Below are 24,368 nucleotides of genomic sequence, written 5' to 3'. Positions count from 1 at the left end.
TACCAGCTGTGTCCACTTGTGCAAGTCACTTAACTCTTCTCAGCCTCAGTTTCCCCTTCTGTAAAATGGGGATAACAAGATCTACCGCAGAAAATTGTGGAGGGCTGAATTAGGAAATGCACATAAAGTGGCACTTCGCAGAGTGCCTGACACATATAAACTCTCAGTGTATTAGCTGTTATTGCTACTGTGGTGACTATTTTTCTATTCCCCTCAGACCACAAGAAAAAGGAAACCCTGTTTTAACATAAGGTAGATTTTTCAAATCTTTTCAGTCGTAAAAGTAAGCAAGTTTTCAAAAGTTTCTAGGTATGAAAGTTTTTTCATATGCTTCATAGAAATAATTCAGCACAGTTAGAAAGAAACATGTTCTTTTCTCTTCAAGATACCGGTTAGTGTGTTGAGGAGTTATATAAAGCGCACACTCTGCAGTGTGAGGCTCTCCATACGTGCGCTGGGTAACACTAGCCATACCAGGTAGACATCCCCACCGCAGGTGCATGTGCGTGCCTTCAGTGGGCTTGCTCGTCTTGCTCAGATCCCCACACACCACAAAACACTGCATCTGAGTTTCGCTTAAGTGTGGCTGCCGCACATTCACGCTCCATAGTTCTCTTGCGTCATGTGCATTTCATTCTCTAGATGTTCAGGGCACACCTCTGTGACTCTGACACACACCTTGGTAGGATGTTTTCATAATAAATTCATAAAACATTTCCACAGAATCAATTTTTCTTCTCAGCAGAACAGTATCTCTTTATATTGTGCTTAATACTGTTTAATACTTTTATATTGTGTTCATTTTAGGTAGGGTATGGCTAGTTATCATTTTTTTCCTCCCTTTCCTTACGTTTCTGTCCTATACCAACCCCAGACAAAAACACAGGCTGCCAAGAGCCATAATGTGTAATTATGAGGCAGTGCAGGTTAAAAAATAAACAGCTTTCTGGGGACACAGAGTCTGAATTTGAATCCTGACTCTGCCGCTGCCTCTTTGTGTGACTCTCTGAAAGAGAGAGTCTCTCTGAGCCTCAGTTTCTTCATCTGTAAAAATGAAGCAGTTGGTAAGCCCTTGTGGTGCAAGTACTTCTTGTATGCACATAAAGCCTTAATGGTCATTAATAGTCACGTTTTGTATCTCTGCTGTCTGCAGGCAACTGTTAAATCAAGAATATTAATACCAGATTCCTTCTGTTACTGTAGCCCAGTTTGTCGCTGGGCGAAGTCCTGGAATTCCATTTGTGGCGTTCTGTCTTTCAGTCAGATGAATTTGTGTGTTCTGGGTCCTTCCTCACCCAGGCCGTTCTAGCATAAGTCAGACAACTCTGTTTATAACTTGGAAGTCAGGCTAGGTGATCCCAAAACAGTTTGGTGTGGTCTTATGCCTCCCCAGGATGGTATGCTCCACATAAATCTTCACAGCGTCTCTTCATTTGAACACCCTACATCCTCCACCTCTAGCCTTGGGACTTTGATTCATGAGTTCCTCTAAGGCAACTTGTCTTACCCTCAGCACTGTCGACATTTTGGGCCAGATATTTCTTGGTTGTGCGGGCTCTTCTGTGCATTATAGGATGTTCTACCCACTAAGTTCTAGTAGCACCCCAGTGGTTGTGGCAAATCCCAAATCTCTAGACATTACCAAATGTCCCTCTTGGGGGGTGGATTAAAATCACCGCTGTCGAGAGTCACTGGCCTAAGGCAAGTGTCAGACTGTCTGTTGGGTTTGTACCTGTTTAGCACAGGGCTCCAGATACCACATGCTGTCAGTAATCATGATCAGCAAGGACTCACCTACCTACCTAGTTCCCAACAGTTAAGGAATGTTCCGTTATTTACCAGACGGTAGAAGCCAAATAGGAGATATATAAGTCTAAGAGCTTGAAGTAGAAAACTAGTCATGACTGCCTAAAATCAGCCACTGGTAATTATGTCCTCTTTGATTTCTTTGCTGAAGATACCCTTTGCCCTGCTATTAAAACTACCACGCCCCATTCCTACCAACTCTCTTTATATCTCGGTGCCTCTCTCTGACTCCAGCTTTCATTTTCTTGTGTAATAGTGGAGGTGAGTAAGCATTTTCTTCCCGAAAAGTTCAGGCATGGGGTAAAGAAAGTGGTGTAAGCAGCAGAATAGGTGTGTTCCCCCTTCTAGTTGTTTTGCTCCAGAGAAAATGGGAGGTATTATAGCATCTACCTGTTTTTGGCATCCTTCAGCCCATAGCCTGAAAGTTTGGGTTTACTAAGTTATCTTGCAATACCGTTCCATATATTCAAGAGTAGTTTGGCCTTGAAACAGATGGGAACAGAATATATTCCAGTGAACACTTTCATAATATGCTGGGTGAAATGAATGCTGGGAAACCATTGGACCAGACAGACAAAGCACCACCAGAACTTCCATTCGAGGAGATGTGTGCTTCTTGAATGCTCTGGGTTTGTTTAAAGACCTTCAGTGATCTGAGAGAAAATAAAAAGAGAAAAACAATTTATATACCCTCAGTCCTTTTCTTCAGTAAGTTTTGGCTAACAGGTGTAGAGTTTACAGTGAGAGCCACAGAGCTCCGAGAGCATTTCTCTGGATGAGGTGTTAGAGCTTGCTAGGGCTGTTCTTTTCGATGATGTATTCTATCATTTGTGTGTTCCGGTGTGCTTTTTTAATGTCTTGCAGAAATACTGGGAGGATGAATTTCCTTCCTGATGTGTGAGCCTTCCCCCCCCCCCCCCCATTTATCTGACTGGAAGCGGTACTACTGGAAGGAGACTGCACTTTAAAGTTAAAAGCGTATTAAAACAGCTGCTAATAAACAGGGCTGTAGCAGTCACAGTGCCTGTCGTCTCTGTCCTGCTGATCCGGCTTCGGGGAAAAGTCCTGATAACCAAACAATGGCTTTTTTATAGAAAGAACTAGATACTACATCCAGCAGAGAAAAAGGCAGTGACATTTAAAATCACATCAAGCAAGCTTTCCCGAGGAGTACAGGTGTTCACATTACATGTGATGGTGAAGGAGAACAGGAAACGAAATCTAGCCACGTTCCTTCAAAAGCCACAGCGGTGATACTTGGTGCTATAGCTCCTGATCCGCAGCTGGTTTGTCTTCAGGGTCCCTGATGTGTGTAATGTGCAGACGTGAGCTCTGTGCTAACGTGATGCCTCAGAATGCCAAAGGAAGTGCCTGGAAATACATCCGTGTTTTTAAAGTTTTGTTTTCTTATTCTCCATTTCAGATACGGTTTTGGAGAGGCAGGGAAGCCTAAATTTGGCATTGAACCTAATGCTGAGCTTATATATGAAGTGACACTTAAGAGCTTCGAAAAGGTGAGAAAACACCAACTTCTCTGCAATCATGGTAGATTTCTTCTCCATCCACTTCCTGTAAATGACTCTCTCATATTATTATTAAGTGGTGTGGACAGATGGTATTTATTCGTATGTTGTGCTTTTCAGGACGAAGTTTGTCTCTTGTCTTTGACACTGCGCCCCGAGTATGGGCGAGCTGATAGCGCACAGCTGACTAAGGCGCTCAGTGTTCTTACTTTGTTCCTGCGTGTCAGCCTTTTTTTTTTTTTTTTTTTAAACTTTTTTGGGTAGAATCCAAGACTTGTTCCCTTATTTGTTCCTAGACTTGTTCTTTCTGTACTTTCTTTCCTGGGTTGAAGACAAAAAGGTTCACGTTCTGCCAAGCAGCTCCTTGAGGGAGTGGGGCGCAGTTTTCCGATGCTGAATGGATCGTACCCTTCTTGGAGTCATGGAGAGGAAGTTACGATCCAAAATGCAAGGCCTCATGGGCCACCAGGCTCTGTGACAAGAGATACAAGAGACAAGCCTGCTGACCTCTGGCCTTTTCTCTTCCTACCCGTCCAAGCCTAAAAAAGAGAGAGGTTGTCAGTTGCCTTGGGCTCCAGAAGCGGCATCCCTCTGTCTCAGGCCTACTTCCGGAGGCTCCGAGCAGCAGCTGCACCCAGACACACACAAAACGGATGTCTGTTCTGGGCCTGCCACCACATCACCTCTGTATCACCAAGGCCCACTCTCCCCGGAGAGCTTCAAGAACTGCATTCCGTATGCCTTTTTTTAGTCCCACAGCACCACCTCCATGTTCTGTACATTAAGCTGTAGACTGGAAATGCGACTGTTTATATTTTATTAGATTCAGTAAGGAAACCATTGTCCTGTGGGGCTGTAACTTTGGGCCAGGAAAGTCAGGGGAGGACTGCTTCGGGCTTCTCCCCCAACAATGACATTCCTGATCATACACCTCGCACTCCATGTTCCCCCAAACAAACCTATATACGCTCTTGTCATGACTATCGCGTTTTGTCCGGTTACCTCTGCTGAGGGCCTGCCAGCTCAGCTCTGATCCTCCAAAGCTGCCTTCATAGCACAATGGTTTTTATTATTAGAGAGAGAGAGAAAATCATCTTTAGCATATGGTTATTTAGACCTTTGGCTTTCCTATTTCCATTTTAATCAAGTAACCCACAGCTCAGTGGACGATGCTTCTTGCAGCAAATTCCCACTGTTGTGTGCTGTGAGGAGCTGGCGCGCGCTTCTTGCTGAGACCATATTCCAGGAAACACTGCTCTCTATATTTGAAACCATGTGAAAGTGGGATGTTGTCGGAAGCAACATTTGAATTCTCCGCCTCATAGTATTGAGAATATATTTATACTCCATGAAGACTGAACTCTGTATAAAAAATGCAGAGGGCCCTTGTTACTAGATTTTTAAATAATAGAGCTAAATTGTTAGAAGCAACATAGGGTTGCCAGAAAGACTGGTAACTCTCATTATTCACGTGGTGGGGCGGGTGGCAGCAGGAATACATCACTAATTGTTTTTTGAATAGGGAGAATTTTACAGTTACCCACTGAAGTTTTGTAATTCCTGTGTAGGAAGTAGCACTAACGCAGTCCCTGTCATTTTCCCTGAGGATCCCAGATTGTTCTGTTGATGCTTGATGCGCCCTTTAAATCCAGCTGTTCATCCCAAAAGTGCAGTTGTCTCCGGATCCCTATCTCTAATGGTGGAGAGTAATAATACACACGATACAAAACAGCAAATGGTCATGAAATCCTTAGAAATATTTCTGCATCAGCCTTACCCTCCCAGTTATGTTTTATTTGAAATCCCCCAGGTACCCATCTGCAAGTTGACACAGTTTTGGAAGCTTTAGTTGTTTCAGCAGAGAAGGGACCGACGTGACCCGGCATTTAAAAGATTCTCTGTGAATATACAGCTGTGACTTGACTACAGTAGTGTTCCCATTTTAGAATTTGAAACACTGAGGCTTGAGAGAAACAACTTGCTGAAATTGTAATGGCAGTTTACTGGTGAAGTTTGCGGGAGGGAGATGAGGGACATGGGGTTTTGTTGTGTGTCCTCACCTCATAACTCCAGAGATGCGCTCTTTAACAGCACACAGCAGCTTAGGTTCCTTACTGTGTTTTTGCCTGCTCTTCCTCCTTGGGCAGCACGGGTCAAACTGCAGCTTGGTCATCATGGAAGGTGAGCTCTAGCCCAGCAGTGAGTGGGCACTGGCCCACAGTTTTAAAAGCTAGTGCGTTTCGAGGTGTGGGTATCCTAGAAGTAGCTGCTGTGTGTTCTTACATGCATTAGCTGATGCTTTTTCCTTCTCCGTTCATCTAACCCTTGTTACAAATTTATACAACAGGCCAAGGAATCCTGGGAGATGGACACCAAAGAAAAATTGGAGCAGGCTGCCATTGTTAAAGAGAAGGGGACTGTGTACTTCAAGGTGAGTCCTTGTACAGTCTTTTCTATCTCAAAGAATTTATTCAAGTTGTCAGTGAATTGTGCTGATATTCCCTCCTCTGAATTACATCAGCACCCTTTTGGGTAAGAGTAAGTCTGAATTTTTACAAGTCTGTCATTTTCAGTATTAGAAATGGTGAGAAAGAACGGATTAATGTGACAAAAAGAATACAGATGCCTCTTTTACACATTCTACTCTAGATTGTAACTCTCCATAAAGGCAGGCCAGGTCTGGCTTGCCCACCCACCACTGTATCACCCAAGACGTAAGGCATCTTGCTTGGTACGTAGTTGGCACTCAACAAGTGTTTGTGGAATGAAACAAAGAATGAATAGGATAATTGTTAGCAAGTGAGAATTTGTGGAGATAAGTTTCACATCATTTTCCTTTCCACTGTCTCAATCAAGCCACTAAGGCACATGACAAAAGGAAAGAGAACTTGCACAGATTCCAGAAGAAACCGACAGGAGAATATTCATTTCCTCTAGTGACCAAGATGATCCCTGCCACACTTGATTTTATGAGGAATCTTGAGAAACTCCTGAATGATATTTGTTATTGATTGCTTCTCTAAAGCCCTGTCTTTGTTACATCTAGTGATGTGTTACTTCCTCACTTAGATCTTAAAGCCCCAGATATAAGAGAAAAACAACACTTTATTCAGTTCTACTCAGAATGTTCTGCCTGTTGCTTCCCCGCCCCCAACCAAGTACCTTCTCCGTGTCCAGCAGAAAGGGTTTAGAGAGAAAGAGAGCGAAAGAATGGAGTTTTGTCAAGGTTTCTTGTTTTTCTTCTTGCCACTGCCACCCATGAACAAAATTTGGATGATGTTTTCAACAGTCTAAAGCAGTGATGCATAAATGTCCTTCAGCAGGTCTTTATGGAGCATCTGCTGTGAGACTTGCTGTTGCACTGACAACCTTGTCTGGGGGCAGGGGAAGCCGTGTTAGCCCCCATGAAACAGCTAGAGAATTATGTAAGACGAAATAATCAAAACAGAATTCACACAGCCGGGGGGCAACATGTGTGGTGGTTGTTTTTCAGACTGTGAGAATGGACTCATTACTGGGTCATGATACCAATTCAGTGGAAGTGTATTGCATTATGTAGTAAAGATACATTTTGTTTCATAAAATCTGTTCAGTTGTGTGTCAGTGGGTACTGGATCACGATTGAAAACATTTCTTGCTGCGGGTTATAGCTAAACACATTTGAAATCTGTTGGTATAGATAATACATAATTATGTATATTTATTTATAACTATCATATATACTAAAGTAATATGTATGGATCACCAGAAAGCTTTGGGGAATGGTGGAATGAGCTCCAAATTGGGAAAAATTGGAGGCTTTATGGCTCCAAATGGTTTAAAGCTATTTAACGTCCAAAGAGGTTACCTTTGTGTGTGAAAGGTGATGGAGTTAGGGGCACCTGGATGGCTCAGTTGATTGGGCGTCTGACTCTTGATATCAGCTCAGGTCGTGATCTCAGGGTCATGGGCTCGAACTTTGTTTCAGGCTCCACGCTCATCGGGCAGTCTGCTTATCCCTCTCTACTCCTCTCCCTGCTTACTTTCTCTCTTTCTCTCTCACATAAAATCTTAAAACAAAAAAGTGATGATGGGACGCCTGGGTGGCTCGGTCGGTTAAGTGTCTGCCTTCGGCTCAGGTCATGATCCCAGGGTCCTGGGATCAAGTCCTGCATTGGGCTCCTTGCTCAGCAGGGAGCCTGCTTCTCCCTCTGCTGCTCCCCCTGCTTGTGCTCTCTCTCTCTCTCTCTGACAAATAAATAAAATCTTAAAAAAAAAAAGAAAAGAAAAGGAGTTAGATTAGATGATACCCAAGTTTCTTTCCAGCCCTGAAGTTCTGTGAGTTTTAAAACTCTTGAGAGCAAGTTTGATTTTTTTTTTTTAATTCTAATTGAAATATATTGGGTACTTCTAAGCTATTCAAGTAAGATTCCACAGGAGTTATTTGTAGACTCAAATACACAATATGCTAGAATAAAATATTTTTTTGTAAAATCCCTTACGACCATAGGTCCTAAATGGTGTTTCCTATATACCTGGAGTCTGTAAAAGTCCTTACTATATTTTTTTTATTTCCCAAACTTCTAAATAGAATATTAATAGTTTGGGGATGGGGAGTAGTTGGGGTTTTTGGCATTTGACTAGAATTATATCAACTCTGTGTAGTAAAACAGCTCAGCTCTTCAGAAGCTCTAATTGGTTGCTGATGACTCAGAACTTTAGGGGACATTATTGGTAATGAAGTAATGTGGCAGAGCCACGTGTCATATAGCTGTGTCCTGAACACCTACAGAGAGAGATGGCCAGAATTAGTGATCAGTAGCAGAAAGCCGTGCTTCCGTGTCCAATACAGTTACTTAACTTTGTCGCTTCTAAGCATCACAATTGCAGTAGTGATTTCTGTATTTCATAATATTATGAACCCTCTTAAAATTACTGATCTTTGGATAAAATCTGGATCGGCAGTCACACATATGGAACATATTATTTTTAACATGCAATTTGATAGACAAAATCTGTCAAAACATTAGTCTGTTGGGGGAAAATTAATGGAAGGTTCAAAACTACTGACCTAAGACTTTTCTCCCAGAATGTCTCCGAACATTTTGTACTACTAGAGACTTCCCTGGAGGCACCTTCATAATTATAGGTAAAAGATCCCAGCAGGGATCCTAGTTTTAGATGTAAGACTTCAAAATGGTCGGCAGATAGTTTCCTGTACACATCCCCTTTTAAAATTTCAGGGCAGGTTTCATTCTGCCACTCTGCCCTCCCGGGCCTCGTCTTTCCAGAGTGTTTGACTTGGCACATGGAGCACATGCACAGAGTCCAGATGTGTGGGTGAGAGCAGAGATGGGGTGAAGCAAAAATCTACACTTCATGCCATCTGGTACATTACAGCTCCATTTTCATCGACCTGCGGGTTTGGTTTACACATAAGTGGGTAAATTGTCCGCTTAGTAAAGTGTTGAATCGTACTCAGTTTTAAAATGGGAATCATTTTGCTGTTTAGATTGTAAACTCCTCATATCAACCTCTAAACACTAAAGAGAAGAAAGGCAGAAGACTCTCTCCAATTTGGCTCTGAAAATAATTAACAGAGAACAACATACCATGATGCCAGGCATTGTGCAAGCCAATTAAACAGACCTGATTTTTGCCCTCAGAGCTGATAGTATTCTGCAGGACAGGAGCATTAACTATGGTACTTGGGTAGTGTTTCTCTTTTCTGACTTGGAGACAGAGTGGTGAGAAGGCTGAGGACGCTGCAGTGATACGGGGCTCTCGCGCCCCCTTGTGCTCCTTGAGAAAAAGACATTTCTCGAGCAAGCTAGTTAAGGGTCATCGTTCAGCCACCGAACCCCTTTCAGACAAACCAGGCTTTGCCGTGTTTTGACTTTGCTGAACCAAGAAACCAATGCTGTAATTTAGAAACAAGTCATCCGTAACTCTAGGATTTTAGGTTTTAAAAAAAACTCCTAAGGAAGTGTCCACCCTGCCTTCTTCTCCCTCCCTTCAGTCAGTACAGGATTTCTCAGCCTTGGCACTATTGATTGACATCGGGGGCTGTATAGTTCTCTTTTGGAGAGAGGCTGTCCTGCGCGTTATAGGATGCGTAGTGGCAGCCCTGGCCTGTGCCTACTAGATGCCAGCAGCACGTACACTTCTTGCAGTTGTGACAACGAAAGAAAACGTCTCAAAGCATTGCCAGGTGTGCCCAGGGAGCAGAATCACACCCAGCTGAGAACTCTTGTTTTAGTACATTAGAAGCAGAAATACCACAAAACAAGATTTCTGTTCATTGGAAGTTGAGCTCTAAATAAAATCATGATACAGATGAAAGAGTTTTCAAGAAATTAAAATGCTGCGTAAATGTAAAGGAACTATTACGAAGTCTGTTGTTTTTCGTTTGTTTTGGTTTTTTGGTTTGTTTTGTTTGCTTGTTTTTTGAAACCATAGCCCTCCACCATTCTGATTATTTAGAAGCTACCATTATTATTATTATTTTATTTTATTCATTTGAGAGAAAGAACAGGAGAGAGCACAAGCGAGGGGACGGGCAGAGGGAGAAGCAGGCTCCCCGGCTGAGCAGGGAGCCCAACACGGGGCTTGATCCCAGGACCCCGGGATCATAACCTGAGCCAAAGGCAGATGCTTAACCAACTGAGCCACCCAGGCACCCCAGAACCCACCATTATTATAAGATCTGGGTCATTGTCCTCCCTGGCTTTTTTCTTTCCCTATAACAATACATTAGGAGATACACAGAAAAGGTAACAGGTACATTTGAGGAGGAGGAGGAAGAAGCAACTAGGCAGAACAGAGAAAATACCTGTCGTCCTTACCTAATCTAAATAAAATGATACCTTTCGTTTCTACCCGCTTCTCCATTTCTGCTCCCAGTGATAAAGTTTTGATTCCATAGTTGTATCTTTGACTTTAATATTTCTTCAGTAAACCTTCCCTAAGGGCTTCTTTGTGCTATGTATCTTTGGATATTCCAAAGGGATAAGACATGATTTCTATTCTCAAATTGCTCACCATCCAGCAAGAGAAAAGACAGGGAAAGAAAGAAATGACAAAGCCTGAAACTCCTGAGGACTTTCTTTTTTGTAGTGCCCCAAAAAGGAGTAGTGGGCCTCAGGCTCTGTTGTCTCCATTACCTTGGGCTGCCATAATAACATCTCCAGGACTGGGTGATGTAAACAACAGGAGTTTATTTCTAGCAGTTCTGGAGACTGGAAGTCTAAGATCAAGGTGCCAGCAGGGTTGGTGTCTTGTGAGAGTGCTCTCCTTGGGTTCCAGATGGCTGCGTTCTTGCTGTGTCCTTGAACTGTCCTAGGTTCTTGCGACAGGGGAGAGAGAGGGGAAGTTGTCTGGTCCCTTACAAGGGAATCGATTAAGTCCATCATGAGGGCCCCACCCTCAGGACCCCATCTAAACCTGATTATTTCCCAAAGGCCCCATTTCCAAATACCATCACATTGGAGACAGACCTTCACCATATGAATTGGGGGCACAGGGGACACACAGTTCAGTCCATAGCACGCATAATATAATTTCCTCAAAACTTTCAGCATTTGTTATAAAAGGGCTTGGATTTCATATTCTCCTAAGTAACTGTTATCACAAATTTCTGAGGCAGAGAGGATAATAGACTTTGATTTTAGTACGCTTTCCTTCAAAACACTTCAGAAATTTCTGCACTGCCCTTCTATCGCAGAACCTGTGAGTTCTATAAGTCTTCTCTTCCCTAAACAAGTCACTTATGACGTGGGATGTTCAGTGGGGGGATGTAGCTTTCCTTTCATTCAGACTTAGGCCTTCCACTTGGAACGGGTCTGCCCCATCCTCATCACCAAAAACCAGCAGCAGGGCTTCTTTCTACAAGTGGAGCTCCTTTCTTGCACCAGCCACTTGAGGTCTTTTGTAACAGGAACATTCTCGTAGATCTGCTCTGGGTTTCTCTCTTCTTAGTCATTGGGTGACCTTTGGAGTGCATGTGGGGAAACACCTCTGCATTGAGGTGTATACACTGCTTTGACTGTGTTAAGTCCTAGTGATGTGATCTTTTTTTTTTTTTTTTTAAAGATTTTATTTGGGGCGCCTGGGTGGCTCAGTTGTTAAGCGCCTGCCTTTGGCTCAGGTCATGATCCCGGGGTCCTGGGATCAAGTTCCTCATCGGGTTCCCTGCTCCGCGGGAAGCCTGCTTCTCCCTCTCCTGCTTCTCCCTCTCCCACTCCCCCTGCTTGTGTTCCCTCTCTCGCTGTCTCTCTCTCTGTCAAATAAATAAATAAAATCTTTAAAAAAAAAAAAAAGGTTTTATTTATTTGAGAGAGAGAGCACATGAGAGGGGGTAGGGTCAGAGGGAGAAGCAGACTCTCCACTGAGCAGGGAGCCCGACGTGGGACTTGATCCTGGGACTCCAGGATCATGACCTGAGCCGAAGGCAGTCGCTTGACCAACTGAGCCACCCAGGTGCCCCCTAGTGATGTGTGATCTTAACACTGTTCCTGGGTCAGACATTGGATCTAGTATCTTCAGGGATCTGGCTACAATTCTGCCATCTAATAGGATGTGTCATCTGTTTTCAGTCTTACAGTCAAATCCTTCAGAGGAGATTCCTCACCTGGACTCCCATTTTATTTGTGTATTTACCAGCTGTCACTTCTTTCATCTTAAAATGGCAATAAAGACATTGTCTTGGCCCCATAATTTCTTGTGTAGAGCATATATATAGTTAATTCACATGAATTAACTACACAGTTGTTAGTCATAATTGTTAAAATTCTAATCAGGTTAGAGCAAAAATATGATAAAAAGATTTTTCTCATGTAATTAACTGGCTGACATCTATGTGATTTATGTTTTATAGTGATTTATGTTGTATGCTATTCAACTATGTATGGAAACATTGTAGATCAGAGGTCAGCAAACTACACCCTGTTTTAGTAAGTAAGATTCTACCAGGACACAGCCACACACATTTACAAGCAACCCTTGAACAACATGGGCTTGAACTGTATCGGTCCAATTACATACAGACTTTTTTTTCAATAAATGCTGTACAATATCATAAATGTATTTTCTCTTATGGTTTTCTGAATAACATTTTCTTGTTTCAAGCTCACTTTATTATAAGAATACCGTATAGAATACAAATAACAGGTAAAATGTGTTCATCAATTGTCTGTTATCAATAAGACTTCCAGTCAACAGTAGACTATTAGTAGTTAAGTTTTGGGGGGGTCAGAAGCTATACACACACTCATCATCAGGGAAATGCAAATCAAAACCACAATCAGATATCACCTCACACCTGTCAGAATGGCTAAAATCAACAACACAAGAAGCAACAGATGTTGGCGAGGATGCAGAGAAAAAGGGACCCTCTTGCTCTGTTGGTGGGAATGCAAACTCATGCAGTTACTGTGAAAACCAGTATAGAGGTTCCTCAAAAAGTTAAAAGTAGAACTGCCCTAGGATCCAATAATCATGCTAGTGGGTATTTACCCAAAAAATACAAAAACACTAATTCGAAGGGATACATGCACCCCTATGTTAATTGCATCATTATTTACAATAGCCAAGATATGGAAGCAGCCCAAGTGTCCATCAATACATGATGGATAAAGAAGATACGGTGTAAATATATAATAGAATGTTATTCAGCCATAGAAAGAATGAAATCTTGCCATTTGCAACGACATGGATGGAGCTAGGGAGTGTAATGCTAAGTGAAGTAAGTCTGTCAGAGAAAGATAAATACCATATGATTTCACTCGTGGAATTTAAGAAACAAAACCAATGAGGAACGGGGGTGGGGGAATAAAACCAAGAAACAGACTTAACTATAGAGAACGAACTGACGGTTACTAGAGGGGAGGGAGGGGGGAGGATGGGGGAAACAGGTGATGGGGATGAAAGAGTGTACTTGTTATGATGAAAAAAATGAAAAAATAAGTAAATCATTTAAAAATAAGTTATACGCCAGCTCTTCAACTGCACGGGGAGTCACACCCCTAACCCCTGTGTTTTTCAGGGATCAAGCATATTTATATATTGTCTATAGCTGCTTTTGCACTACTATTGACCGAGTTGCAACAGAGATTGTTTGGCCTGCAAAGCCTAAAATATTTATTATCTGCCCTTTTACAGAAGTTTGGCAACTCCTGGTTTAGATAACTAAGATTTGCTGTGTTTGCAGCTCGCACTTGCCAGCATGTAGTCTCTACTGTGGAGTGCTGATCGTCAGGAGAAAAGGGAAAAGTAACTTCCCCTTCAAGTAAACTAGCAATAGAGTCTAAAACTATTCACCAACCTTTCGAAAGTCTGGTAAATCCTAGCACCAAAGATTGTAACCCAAAGCCTTGATGCCCTCCTGCCAGAAGAACTGTCCCCTCTGAAAAGGATGAGGTGGTGGTGCATGCGGGAGAACAGCATTATAGAGGCCACTGGCCTGCAGAGAGAACGGAAAAGGGGGCCTGGATGGCCACCTCCTAAGAGCAAAAAGAAATGATCAAATACCATGGTTAGTATGAGGGGATTGCTTCATTTGGAGGATTTGATTTCCTCAGGGAGGCCTGAGCTTACGTTTCTTTTGTACTCCCCTCCAGAGCCTGTACAAGAAATAATGACTAGCTTTTTTTCTCCCAGGGAGGCAAGTACATGCAGGCAGTGATTCAATATGGGAAGATCGTGTCCTGGTTAGAGATGGAATATGGCTTATCAGAAAAGGAGTCTAAAGCTTCTGAGTCGTTTTTGCTTGCTGCCTTCCTGAACCTGGCCATGTGCTACCTGAAGCTTAGAGAATACACCAAAGCTGTGGAATGCTGTGATAAGGTAAAGAGCGTGTGCGTGTGGACTGGACTTTAGATGTTCCAGGTCTTTTTCTCCATCTTCATACTTGGTCGTCTTTTACTTCTTCTTAGCCAAGGGGTGGAGGGCTTTTCATTTTGCTTTGTTATATTCATTTGTTTACTTGGGATTATTTGTTTCTCATTATGAATTGGGAAATTCAGAAAGATTGTGATAACAGTGAGATTTTTTTTTAAGATTTCTTTCTTTTAGAGGGAGAGAGTGCACACACACACAAGAGAGTGGGGGAGGGGAGGGGCAGAGGGAGAATCTCCAGCAGAGTCGCCACTGAGCGGGGAGCCTGACACGGGGCTCGATCCCACAACCCTGAGATCATGACCTGAGCCAAAATCAACAATCAGATGCTTCACTGACTGAGCCACCCAGGCATCCCCCAGTGAGGGTTTTCTGATGCATAGACTGTAAATACGTTATGAATAAGTTTTGTTAAATTGGGGCGCCTGGGTGGCTCAGTGAGTTAAGAGTCCAACTCCTGATCTTAGCTCAGGTCTTGATCTCAGGGTCATGAGTTCAAGCCCCGCATTGGGCTCCACACTGGGTGTGAAGCCTACTTTAAAAAAAAAAAAAAAAGTTAAAATTCTTACCATCCATGACCTTCCTTAAATCTATGGTACTATGGTATTTGGTATCAAATTGGACATAATAACTCCTCAGGTTCAATGTAGTAAGAACAGACTTAAGCCTTTCAGGACTTAAGTATGATAGACTTGGCAACTGCTTACATAGAGGATATATACAAGCCATTTCTGTATACTTTTGGGATTGTTTCCACCGGCTAAATTTCTAGGTATGGAAATACAGAGTCAAAAAATAGGATTATTGAATATTATCCATGTTTTTTTCTCATTATTATTAGCAACAAAAAATTCTTTTCATTTTTATTTCTTGGTTACTAATGAAATCATACATCCTTTCATTATTAGCCATTTGTATTTCTTCTGTGAATTGCCTGTTCACATCCTTCAACTAGATTATTTATCTGATTTATATTAATTGAGTCAGTCTGTACATAATTACTGTTAACCCTTTGACAGTAGGAACCTTGTTCTCCTCACTTGTAAGGAAAGTTTTAATATTTACGAATCTGAAAAATAATTCTGTTCAGTACTTGCAAAACCTACTCTAACTAGGTATGCTTTTTAAAAAACTAATTAAAAATTACCCTGTTATATTTTGATGGGGGAGGTTGCATGTAAGTATACTTGGCCTAGAATCTTTTGTGTTTTGATATGAGGTAAAAATTTAATTCTTATTTTCCATGTTCATAGCCAGTCTCGGCCCCCATTTATTGCAGTTAATCCTTTCCCTACTGATTTACTTTCCCACCTTTGTTCCTGTTAAATCTTTTTATATACATGCACATGAATCTGTTTCTGAATGCTTTGTTCCACTGAACTGTTTGCCCACAGACTAGCAATCGAACTCTTAACTTCAGTGGTTTCATAGTGTTTTTTTTTCTGTGGTAGGTCAAGTCCCCTTTCACTTTTTTTCCCAAAATTTTCTCAGCCATTCTGGCCATTTACTTCTCCATTGAATTTTTAAAATGAACTTCTCAAAAGGCTTCTCCTAAGACCCCTTGGGATCTTTATAGAAATTGCATTAAATACTGAAGTTCACTTGGGTATAGTTAGTTGTATTTTGATCAATAGTATTTAATTACCTTGAGCCTCATCTTTTCAATACACTTTCTGCAGTCACCTTGGCCAGAAAGCTTTGGTAAGTTATTTAAATACTGAATTTCTTTGAAATGTCCACAAGTTGTATTCATGCTTTCTAAAATGTAGACCATCTGTCCCTAGGCCCTTGGACTAGACAGTGCCAATGAGAAGGGCTTGTACAGGAGGGGGGAAGCCCAGCTGCTCATGAACGAGTTTGAGTCAGCCAAGGGCGACTTTGAGAAAGTGCTGGAAGTTAATCCCCAGAATAAGGCTGCACGACTACAGATCTCCATGTGCCAGAAAAAGGCTAAGGAGCACAACGAGCGGGATCGCAGGATATATGCCAACATGTTCAAGAAGTTTGCAGAGCAGGATGCAAAGGTATGTACAGAACCACCTTGCCTTTAGGTACATCAAAAACTGACCTTGCCCCTTTGATTTTTGTGTCAAGAAGGTTAAGCATAGGGCACAGGGCAGGTAGACAACCCGAGAGGAATAAGAATGGGCAGAATGATTTCTGATCCAATCTCAGGCTGGTTTGGATCCAGAACTAGAATAGGCTGTTCTACTCACCAGATGTACAGAGTTGTGAGGCACTGACATGTCCATGGAAGAGAGGAGAAAAATAAGTTCCCTAGAGACATACTAAAGTTGGCTGGTTTTTAAAAATCAAACACATCAAGTATTTTTTCAGATAATACTTCTTTGTTGAGACCTGCCATGTTCCTGGGAAATGGGAGGCGATGGGAATGCCCCCGCACCATGCCCTTTACTTCGTCAGCCTCTCCCTTCCAGCAAAGTTGTCTTCTGGTCCTGAGTTCATCCTCCACTCCCCATCCCTCTTGTCTCGGCCCTCCCTGTGGCAAGCTAGTCCTGTTCACCGACAAAAAGTGAAGGCTACCCACTCTTCACTGTTGGCAGCACTGCCCTGACTTACCCAGCCAGGCCGGCCCAGGGAAGTCCTCGTAATGCCCTCCTGCCTAAGACCCAGCCGACAGTTGGGAGGAGCCAGGGACTGTGTGAATGTTTCAGTTCGTTTTTCCTCTAACCCTCTTGATTTCTTATTTCTTCCTCAGGAAGAGGCCAGTAAAGCCATGGGCAAGAAGACTTCAGAAGGGGTCACCAGTGAAAAAGAAACAGAAGGTCAAGCGATGGAAGAAAAAGCTGGAGGCTACGTATGACCCCACACAAAGGAGGGAAGAGCCCTGATGAACTCGGCCCCTCCTTCACGGGCTTTCACCCAACTCAGGACTAACCAGTGTTTAATGTCAAGTTTGCTAGAGTCTGTGTGAGTCTGGAAGCAAATGGCAAAACCAGTTGCTTCCCAGAAAACAGCCACCCTGCTGCTGCCCAGCGCTCTCCTTGAGGGGGTGGCATGGGACCACTCCAGGTGGGACAAAACAGAAATGACTGTTGGCGTGGCAACATTTAGCTGGCCAACAGCTAAATCCAGCTCATTTCAGTTTCTGTCAACTTTCAGTATCTAATTCAGGGTCCCTTGAGATAATCCTGATAATTTGGGGCTGTCTGTTAGGTTTTACATCCGATTGAACTTGAGTAGTACCGCAGAAACCTAAAAATAAATGCTTAATGACTTTCTCCTTTCCTACAGTTGGGTGGGGGAGAGGAGGAGGAGGTTTTGTGTTTTAAATGACTGAAGTGCTAGCATTTTTACCCAACAGAACCAACCCATGGGGGAGGGGTCTCGAACCCCCTCAGGCCCTCAGCAGCCCAGACGCGAAAGCCAGAACCTCAGAGGTCACTTGCTTGCTGACTTAGCCAAACTGCCCCCTCCCTAAGCCAGCCTGCTTGGGAGAACGGGTCTCTCCTGCACCCAGCCTGGCCCTGGCGGAGGGAGTCCAGAACATTCTTCAACAATGATAACGAGCACAGGGAGTTCCTAGATTAGCCTTCCCCTGCTTTCGATGAAGTTCTGAGATGCTGAAATGTGAAAAGAGCGATCAGAATTGTGCTTTTCCCCCTCCTCTGTCCCTTGTAGGAAGTAATGTTGAGTACAGTACTGCCTACTAGTATTCCTTCTGTTCCGTTTCTTATTTCCATTCTAACCCTTGCTATTAAGAATTTAAGACTGGTTCTTATAATATCTCTGACCTGGAGTAGATTCATTTACATATCCATTTAGGATTCACACAGCGGTGGTTTTTTTTTTTTGGTCTTTTAAAAATTAATGGCTCATAAACATGTATACTGGTTTATGAAACTTTATTTACACTCCTCTATCATGCAAAAAAAAATTTGACTTTTTACTACTAAGTAGTTTGATTTTTAAAAACAGTATCTGTAGAGTTGAAAAAATAAGGTGTTGTTCTTGTGCATGAAGGGTTTTCCTCCCAGGTTTGGCACGCAGTAGTTTTCTTCTCCTGCCGATGGCTTCTTCGTTCTGGTGTGAGTTGTGAAAAAGAATTGAAAACCGCTTCCTGTGCAGGCGCATCTCGCCAAAAGCTCCAGTCCCGGGGCACTGAATCAGGGCAAGTCTTAAAATACGTACACGTAGTGGAATCTTGGTCCTTACGGGTAAGTGAGACTGAGCGTGGCTTTCTCTCCCCACGGCGTGAGAAGCACTTGTGGGCATGTGTTTGCCACCGAAGGAAACAGTAGCTCCAACCTGGAACATCTCACTTTGTAAAATCCTAAAGAACACTGGCAATTACTAGTTTTTTACTTTTACGTTGGTTTTAGCAAAACATTTTCATTGTTAGGTTAGGACCCACATCAAAACCTAAAAATAAAATCCTTTCCATTTATACCAGTTTTCTTCTCCGTGAAACTAATGGAACTAACTTGTTTCTCCTTTGACAACTAGAATCCTTTTAATTTCTCATTTTTGTCTTTTTTCATGAGATTTCTTTAAAAAGCCCCAATCTCACCTGGGAAACATGAAAAGCAGAAGTTGATTTTGCTTTGTTTGCTTGACTCTTTAATATTTGTAGCTCTGTTGACTAGAGCATGACTCCAATGAGGCCAATACTGAGATTTGATCCTAAAAAGGCCAGATAGCTTTTTGCAGGTAACAAAAAAAAAACCCAATTCCAAAACTTAGATTATCCCAGCCAGTTGTCTCCCAGGTGTGTGTTATGGGTTACCCTTGGGGCGGGGGGAGAGAGCACACAAGAGTGCGTGGAGGGGAGGGCTGGGGTGTGCGGGTGGTTCGGTTCTGAGCAAACCATGGTGAGGTGCCCATCACCACTTGAGAAGAAACTTCATATATTCTTGTATCAAATTCAGTAATCTTAATTGTCTAGCTACAAATACTAATACTAGCAGATGTCTTTGAACTACCTTTCAGACTGCATTTGGAGTGCTGAGGCAGCATATGATGAATTAAAAACTTGGTTTAAAAAAAAGAAAAAGTCATTCAGATGCACTTTTTTGTGTTCCTTAAATAAATTAAACAACCAAACGTGATTTCCCATTATTCTTGGGTTTTGCTTAAATAGTCCTCAGGAAAAAGTTGTTTTGGTTGAAAAACTAGGGTGGGGGCCAAGCTGAAGAAATGTGATCTCAGAAAATTGGCTGGAGACAGTATTGTCCTCCTCACTCTGAGGCACAGCTTGAAATCAGCATTGGGGTAAAGGAATGATGCATCTTTGTTCAGATGAACCAAATCATCAGAAAAACGAGGAATTTGTTTTCTCATCAGCCAGTGGGTATTCCACCATTTTCAGTGTAAGGTAGGTTTCAGTTTGGGGAATGAAGAGATTTAATTGTGCCCTCTGGTAAATATGTAAGACATAAGCACGTGGCAGGTGACATCCTGGGTTCGGCATGCATTTCCTCGTTCTTACGTAGCACATTTCATCAGATTCTCATGGTTACACACCCTGAGGGCCTAAGGACAGGCCACATATACTAGAAAAGGTGACACGGATCGGGGCTGGTGACAAGCCTCTAGTAGGACTTCCTGCTGGCATGTGCACACAGGCCAGTGCGGGCTCCGGACACTTTGACCTTTTATTCCCTCTAAATGTCTTGCTTCATCTCGAGGTTTGGATTCTACTCCTAGCCCTTTGCGGCTAAGTTATCTGGTAACAAAATAATGCCCTTTATTTGCATGTTTTTTTCTAGGCAAATAACGATCATACTAGGGATATTAAGGGTAGCCGGAGAAAGTTTCCCAGCTGTAAACTTGTGACCTGGGTAATTCAAGGCAGCCTGCATCCACTCCAGAGCATGAAGAGAATCAGTGAAGAGCTCCGTCCATACTTACTCAGCCTTTCTGCATAGTGCCGTGGGATATATTCTCTGAAACTGGCAACCCTGGGATACTCACCAACATTCAGGACAAAATACATTGAATTTGAGCTGTTTAGTCAAAACCCCAGAACTCCGAATCCCCTGACCTAGCTGTATATTATTTCCATCAACTGGCTGCTTACGTATTTGAATAGCAATGACTGACAAAAGTGTACGTAAAAGGACATTCTCTCATGGCTTGAGAAAGTTTTCAGGGACCCTTACTCAGTGCTTCCTTTTGTATTTTTCTCCTACGTGGCTGACATTTGAGGGGAGGTAGGGACAGGATACCAAGAAGGCTCAATAATGCCATCACTGCTATTTGTGTGATTTATCTCAATCTATAATTGCACATCATGTACATGTGTGACCTTGGTAATACACTGACGAAAAGGGACATCGTGGAAGGTAACTCCCAGGAGGATCTTTGTCAGCATCCTGTTGGGGCTAGCCGCTACCTATAGATGGGATAACCAGAGCGTAGTCCCCATTGCAGGAATTCCTGGAAGAACCAAATGGGGGAGGACCCAGAATGGTGAAGTGGCCACCCACAGTCATCCAGGTCAACAGATGCCCTCACCCCATTCTAAAGTAGGTCTTTTTCTAGTCTGCAGCATGATCTCTTGACCACCAGAATGGGCTGTCGGTTGTTCTTTAAAATTCCACACATTTGGTAAACCCAAAATGGCAGCAGAGCCACAGGTCTCGTAATTCTACTTTGGAGTAAAAATACGGGAAATGCACTAGTATGTAAAGGATAGGCATGTTTTGATTTTTAAAGAATGCTCTGGTGAAGCTGGTCAAAGGGTATACAAGAACTTTCTGTACTATCTTTGCAGCTCTTCTATAAATCTAAAATTATTCAAGACTTAAAAAAAAAATTAAGTGTATGGGTAAAATGCCCTTTACCCAGCTCCAGAAATTCTGGTAATTTATTCTAAGGAAGTAATTTAAGATGTATGCAAAGATTTAGTCATAAGATGTTAATAGGAAGCAAATGTACATAAAAGGGGATTGGATAAATATAATGAAGCATTACAATCCGTGGCATATTCTACAGTTACTAAAATGGTATTTTACAAGTATTTTCAATGATCTGGTATAGGAGCTCTGACAATCCTGACTTCATCTTTGGGCCTCCCTCTTGTTCATGTTTGCTCAGAAACCTCTCTTGGGGCTGTGTGTTCCAGGTCCCTTGGAAGTTAATAACATCCCTTAGAAATGCCCACCAAGGCCAGGATGAGGGGAGGCTTGTTTTGGCCGCCCATGAATCTGTTAGAGATCATCATCTTTACCTTCCTAATACACAGGTGGTGCCACAAGATCTAATTAAGAGTTAGCCGTCAGGTCCATGTAAGCCCTCTGAGGTGCATATGAACCCTCTGGTCTCGCTATAATGCTCTTCAGCATGTCCCCTCACTGTAAAATCTGTGAACTAAGGTCTGGACCTTGCAAGAGAATAACTATGTAGCTGCCGTGGAACATCCTCCGTCTGATGCCCCACTGTCGTAAGTTACCTGGAATAAAACTCTGTAAACCATTAAAAAAAAAAAAATGCTCTGGGTTGAGAGAAGGAATTTCGGTGTTCGGGTTCTTCTTTTTCAGATTCTCTTCTCGAGGTATTAGAATCTCACAACCCACCACCTTGGAGTCCGGTTGGAGCAAGAAAAGGCAAAAGGTTTTCCTTTCCACTCTGCTCATTATGAGCAGACACTTAAATATTCATGCTTGGTGGGACCACACCTTTTTAACATAATCAAGGCCAAATAGTAAAATCTTCAATGATGGCCAGGCATGGACAAGGGTAGGGGAGGTATCAGCTGCTAAGAATAGTGCATAGGAAGAGCTGTCCTGCAGCCACAAGCTAATACTGGTGCTGACTACTAGTCACCTAGTGCTTTGCTCTGCCAGGAACTTAAACCCCCTCCCCCCACGGATCTTCCAAATATAAAAAGAATATGCTGCACTGTTTCCACCTTCCAATTCTCTTACAAGATCATGTGGTCCCTACCCAAAACTATGCAAAGAAGGAATGCATTTCAAACTGGGCTTCATTGATGCATTACAAATACACTGTCTAAGCCTTTCTTTAGGTAGTAAATATTTCTGGCCTGGGTCTGCTTTGGATCATGTGTTTTTATAAGATAACTCCTTGCTGTACACATTGTGACTTGGCTTTAAAATGATCTCTTCAAAAATATCTGACCAAGGAGGTAAGGTGGGAAGAACAAGGAGCCAATGATTGGTATTTGGGGATGCCATGTCCAATTCTAGTTGCTCTACTAATTTACCTGATGTCTGCTCACAGCTACCTTTTCACACTGAGAATTGCTGATCCCGTCAGTCTAAAAATTTTAGCCTACATGTATACTCTCACCCTTTACAGACACCAAAGTCTTCCTAAAAGTGACATCGGCCTGGACACACAATATTCATGTGACCACCACTGAAGGATCCAGGAACTCACTTATTCCTTGACTCCTCACCATCTCAGCACCTAGTACACCATCGCCAATCTAGTACACAGTAGATGCTCAATAAATTGGTTTCCTGTCTTTTCTCATAAAGCAGCCCCACGCCTCGATCTCAGTGGCCCTTCATTCCTGCTACTTGTCTTGATAATGTGGAGGCCAGAACCACATGGTTTCCTAGCAATTCCTACAACCTGATTTTGGTGTAGAATTCCTTGAGGTGGTGAACCAGCAGCAACTTGAGTAGAGCCGGAGGGGTGGGGGGGGGGGGAGCATAAGTGCAAAATAGGTCTGTGGTATTCAGGCTACGCTGATTTTAAATCTACCTCCAGTCACACTGATAAGAGTTCAGCTTGAGGGCGCCTGGGTGGCTCAGTTGGTTAAACGACTGCCTTCGGCTCAGGTCATGATCCCGGAGTCCCGGAATCGAGTCCCGCATCGGGCTCCCTGCTCAGCAGGGGGTCTGCTTCTCCCTCTGACCCTCCCCCCTCTCATGCTCTCTCTATCTCAGTCTCTCTCTCTCAAATAAATAAATAAAATCTTAAAAAAAAAAAGGAGTTCAGCTTGAACAGATCAAATGGAGGAAGATTCTGGGAAGATGGCAGAGTAGGAAGCACCAGGAATCTCTCCCCACACGATTTTGTAACTCTGGGGTCTGTTGAAGACCAAAGGCAACTAAGGAAGGCATGGATGGTAAGTTGTAGTCAATTTCACTCGATTTCAAGTCTTAGCGCCATAGCAGTTTACCCATCCACCACTGCCAGCCAAGCAGGTAGCTCTGCAGGTTTTTCTGGAGCAGCTTCCACAGCAAAAAACACTCTGTCCCTGAATATTGGGGCTCACGCTCTGCTGATTGCTGCTTGTGATCACTGAGGTGCAAAGAGGTGGGCAGCATCGTTTCACCTACCCCCATTTTTGGAAGCTCTTCCCACTCCGGCTAAAGTGACTTCCAGGGAGATTTAAAGGGTCAGCAACCTTTTTGCCCACCCTCTTCATTTTTCACCTTTTCCCTTTTGAGAAGCAGTCATTAAAGACTAGAATGTTCAGAAACAAGTGTGCATATTGGGGGCAATTAGCAAGTGATAGCACATGCCTAGGGAAAGGCTCAGAAAAGACCTTAAAAAGACATTACATTTGCCGCTCAGTTTGATCCTCAGCACAGAGACAGCCTACAACAATTAAAAATAAAATCAATAACAAGCAGCAAACACTGGGGAAGGGGGAAAAACTGATTTCCAGAGTTAATACCACATTATTAGATTCAAATGCTAGTGTTCAATAAAAAAAACACAAGGCATACAAAGAAACAGGAACGTCTGGTCCATTCAAAGGAAAAAAAAAATAAATCAACAGAATCTGTCCTGAAAAAGGATGGAAGCTATATTACACAAAGACTTTAAAACAGTTTTCAAGATGCTCAAAAAATTAAAGGAAGATGTGGAGAAAGTCAAGAAAACTATGTGAACAAAAATGGAAATATCAATAAAGAATTAGGAAACAAAAAAAAATTTTGGCATAAAGAAGCACAATAATTGACAAGAAAAATTCACTAGACAGATTCAAAGGCAGAGTTGAGCAGGCAGAAGAAAGAATTCATAAACTTTAAGATAGGACAATGGAAATGATCAAGGCTGAGGGACAGAAAGAAAAAGGATTGAAGAAAAGCAGACGGAGTGTAATCGACCTGTGGGACACCATCAGGCAGACCAATATACATATCACTGGAGTCCTAGAAGGAGAAGAGAGAGAAAGTGGGACAGAGAGAATTGTAGAAGAAATCATGACTTCCTAAATTTAGA

The 24,368-nt window shown here is 42.6% G+C and overlaps 1 protein-coding gene across 9 annotated transcripts in view; it reads left to right on the top strand.

The window, feature by feature from the left end:
* The window catches only part of FKBP5 (FKBP prolyl isomerase 5), a 117,312-nt gene extending 97,428 nt beyond the window's left edge, over nt 1-19,884 (top strand). For all 9 annotated transcript variants that reach the window (XM_045866772.3, XM_054505833.2, XM_045866776.3 and 6 more), the window contains 5 exons: nt 3,230-3,320; nt 5,677-5,760; nt 13,965-14,150; nt 15,986-16,225; nt 16,921-19,884. In XM_045866772.3, coding sequence (XP_045722728.1) covers nt 3,230-3,320; nt 5,677-5,760; nt 13,965-14,150; nt 15,986-16,225; nt 16,921-17,025 — 706 coding nt within the window. In that variant the 3' untranslated portion in view covers nt 17,026-19,884. The remainder of the gene's footprint in view (nt 1-3,229; nt 3,321-5,676; nt 5,761-13,964; nt 14,151-15,985; nt 16,226-16,920) is intronic.
* The last annotated feature ends 4,484 nt before the right edge of the window (nt 19,885-24,368 follow it).

This window comes from Mirounga angustirostris, unplaced genomic scaffold (assembly GCF_029215605.1).
Source record: "Mirounga angustirostris isolate CCGP_5_RB_7025 unplaced genomic scaffold, mMirAng1.0.hap1 SCAF_8, whole genome shotgun sequence".
Classification (NCBI taxonomy): domain Eukaryota; kingdom Metazoa; phylum Chordata; class Mammalia; order Carnivora; family Phocidae; genus Mirounga; species Mirounga angustirostris.
The sequence above is the reverse complement of the archived record's forward strand: the minus strand, read 5'-3'. Positions and strand labels throughout refer to the sequence as shown.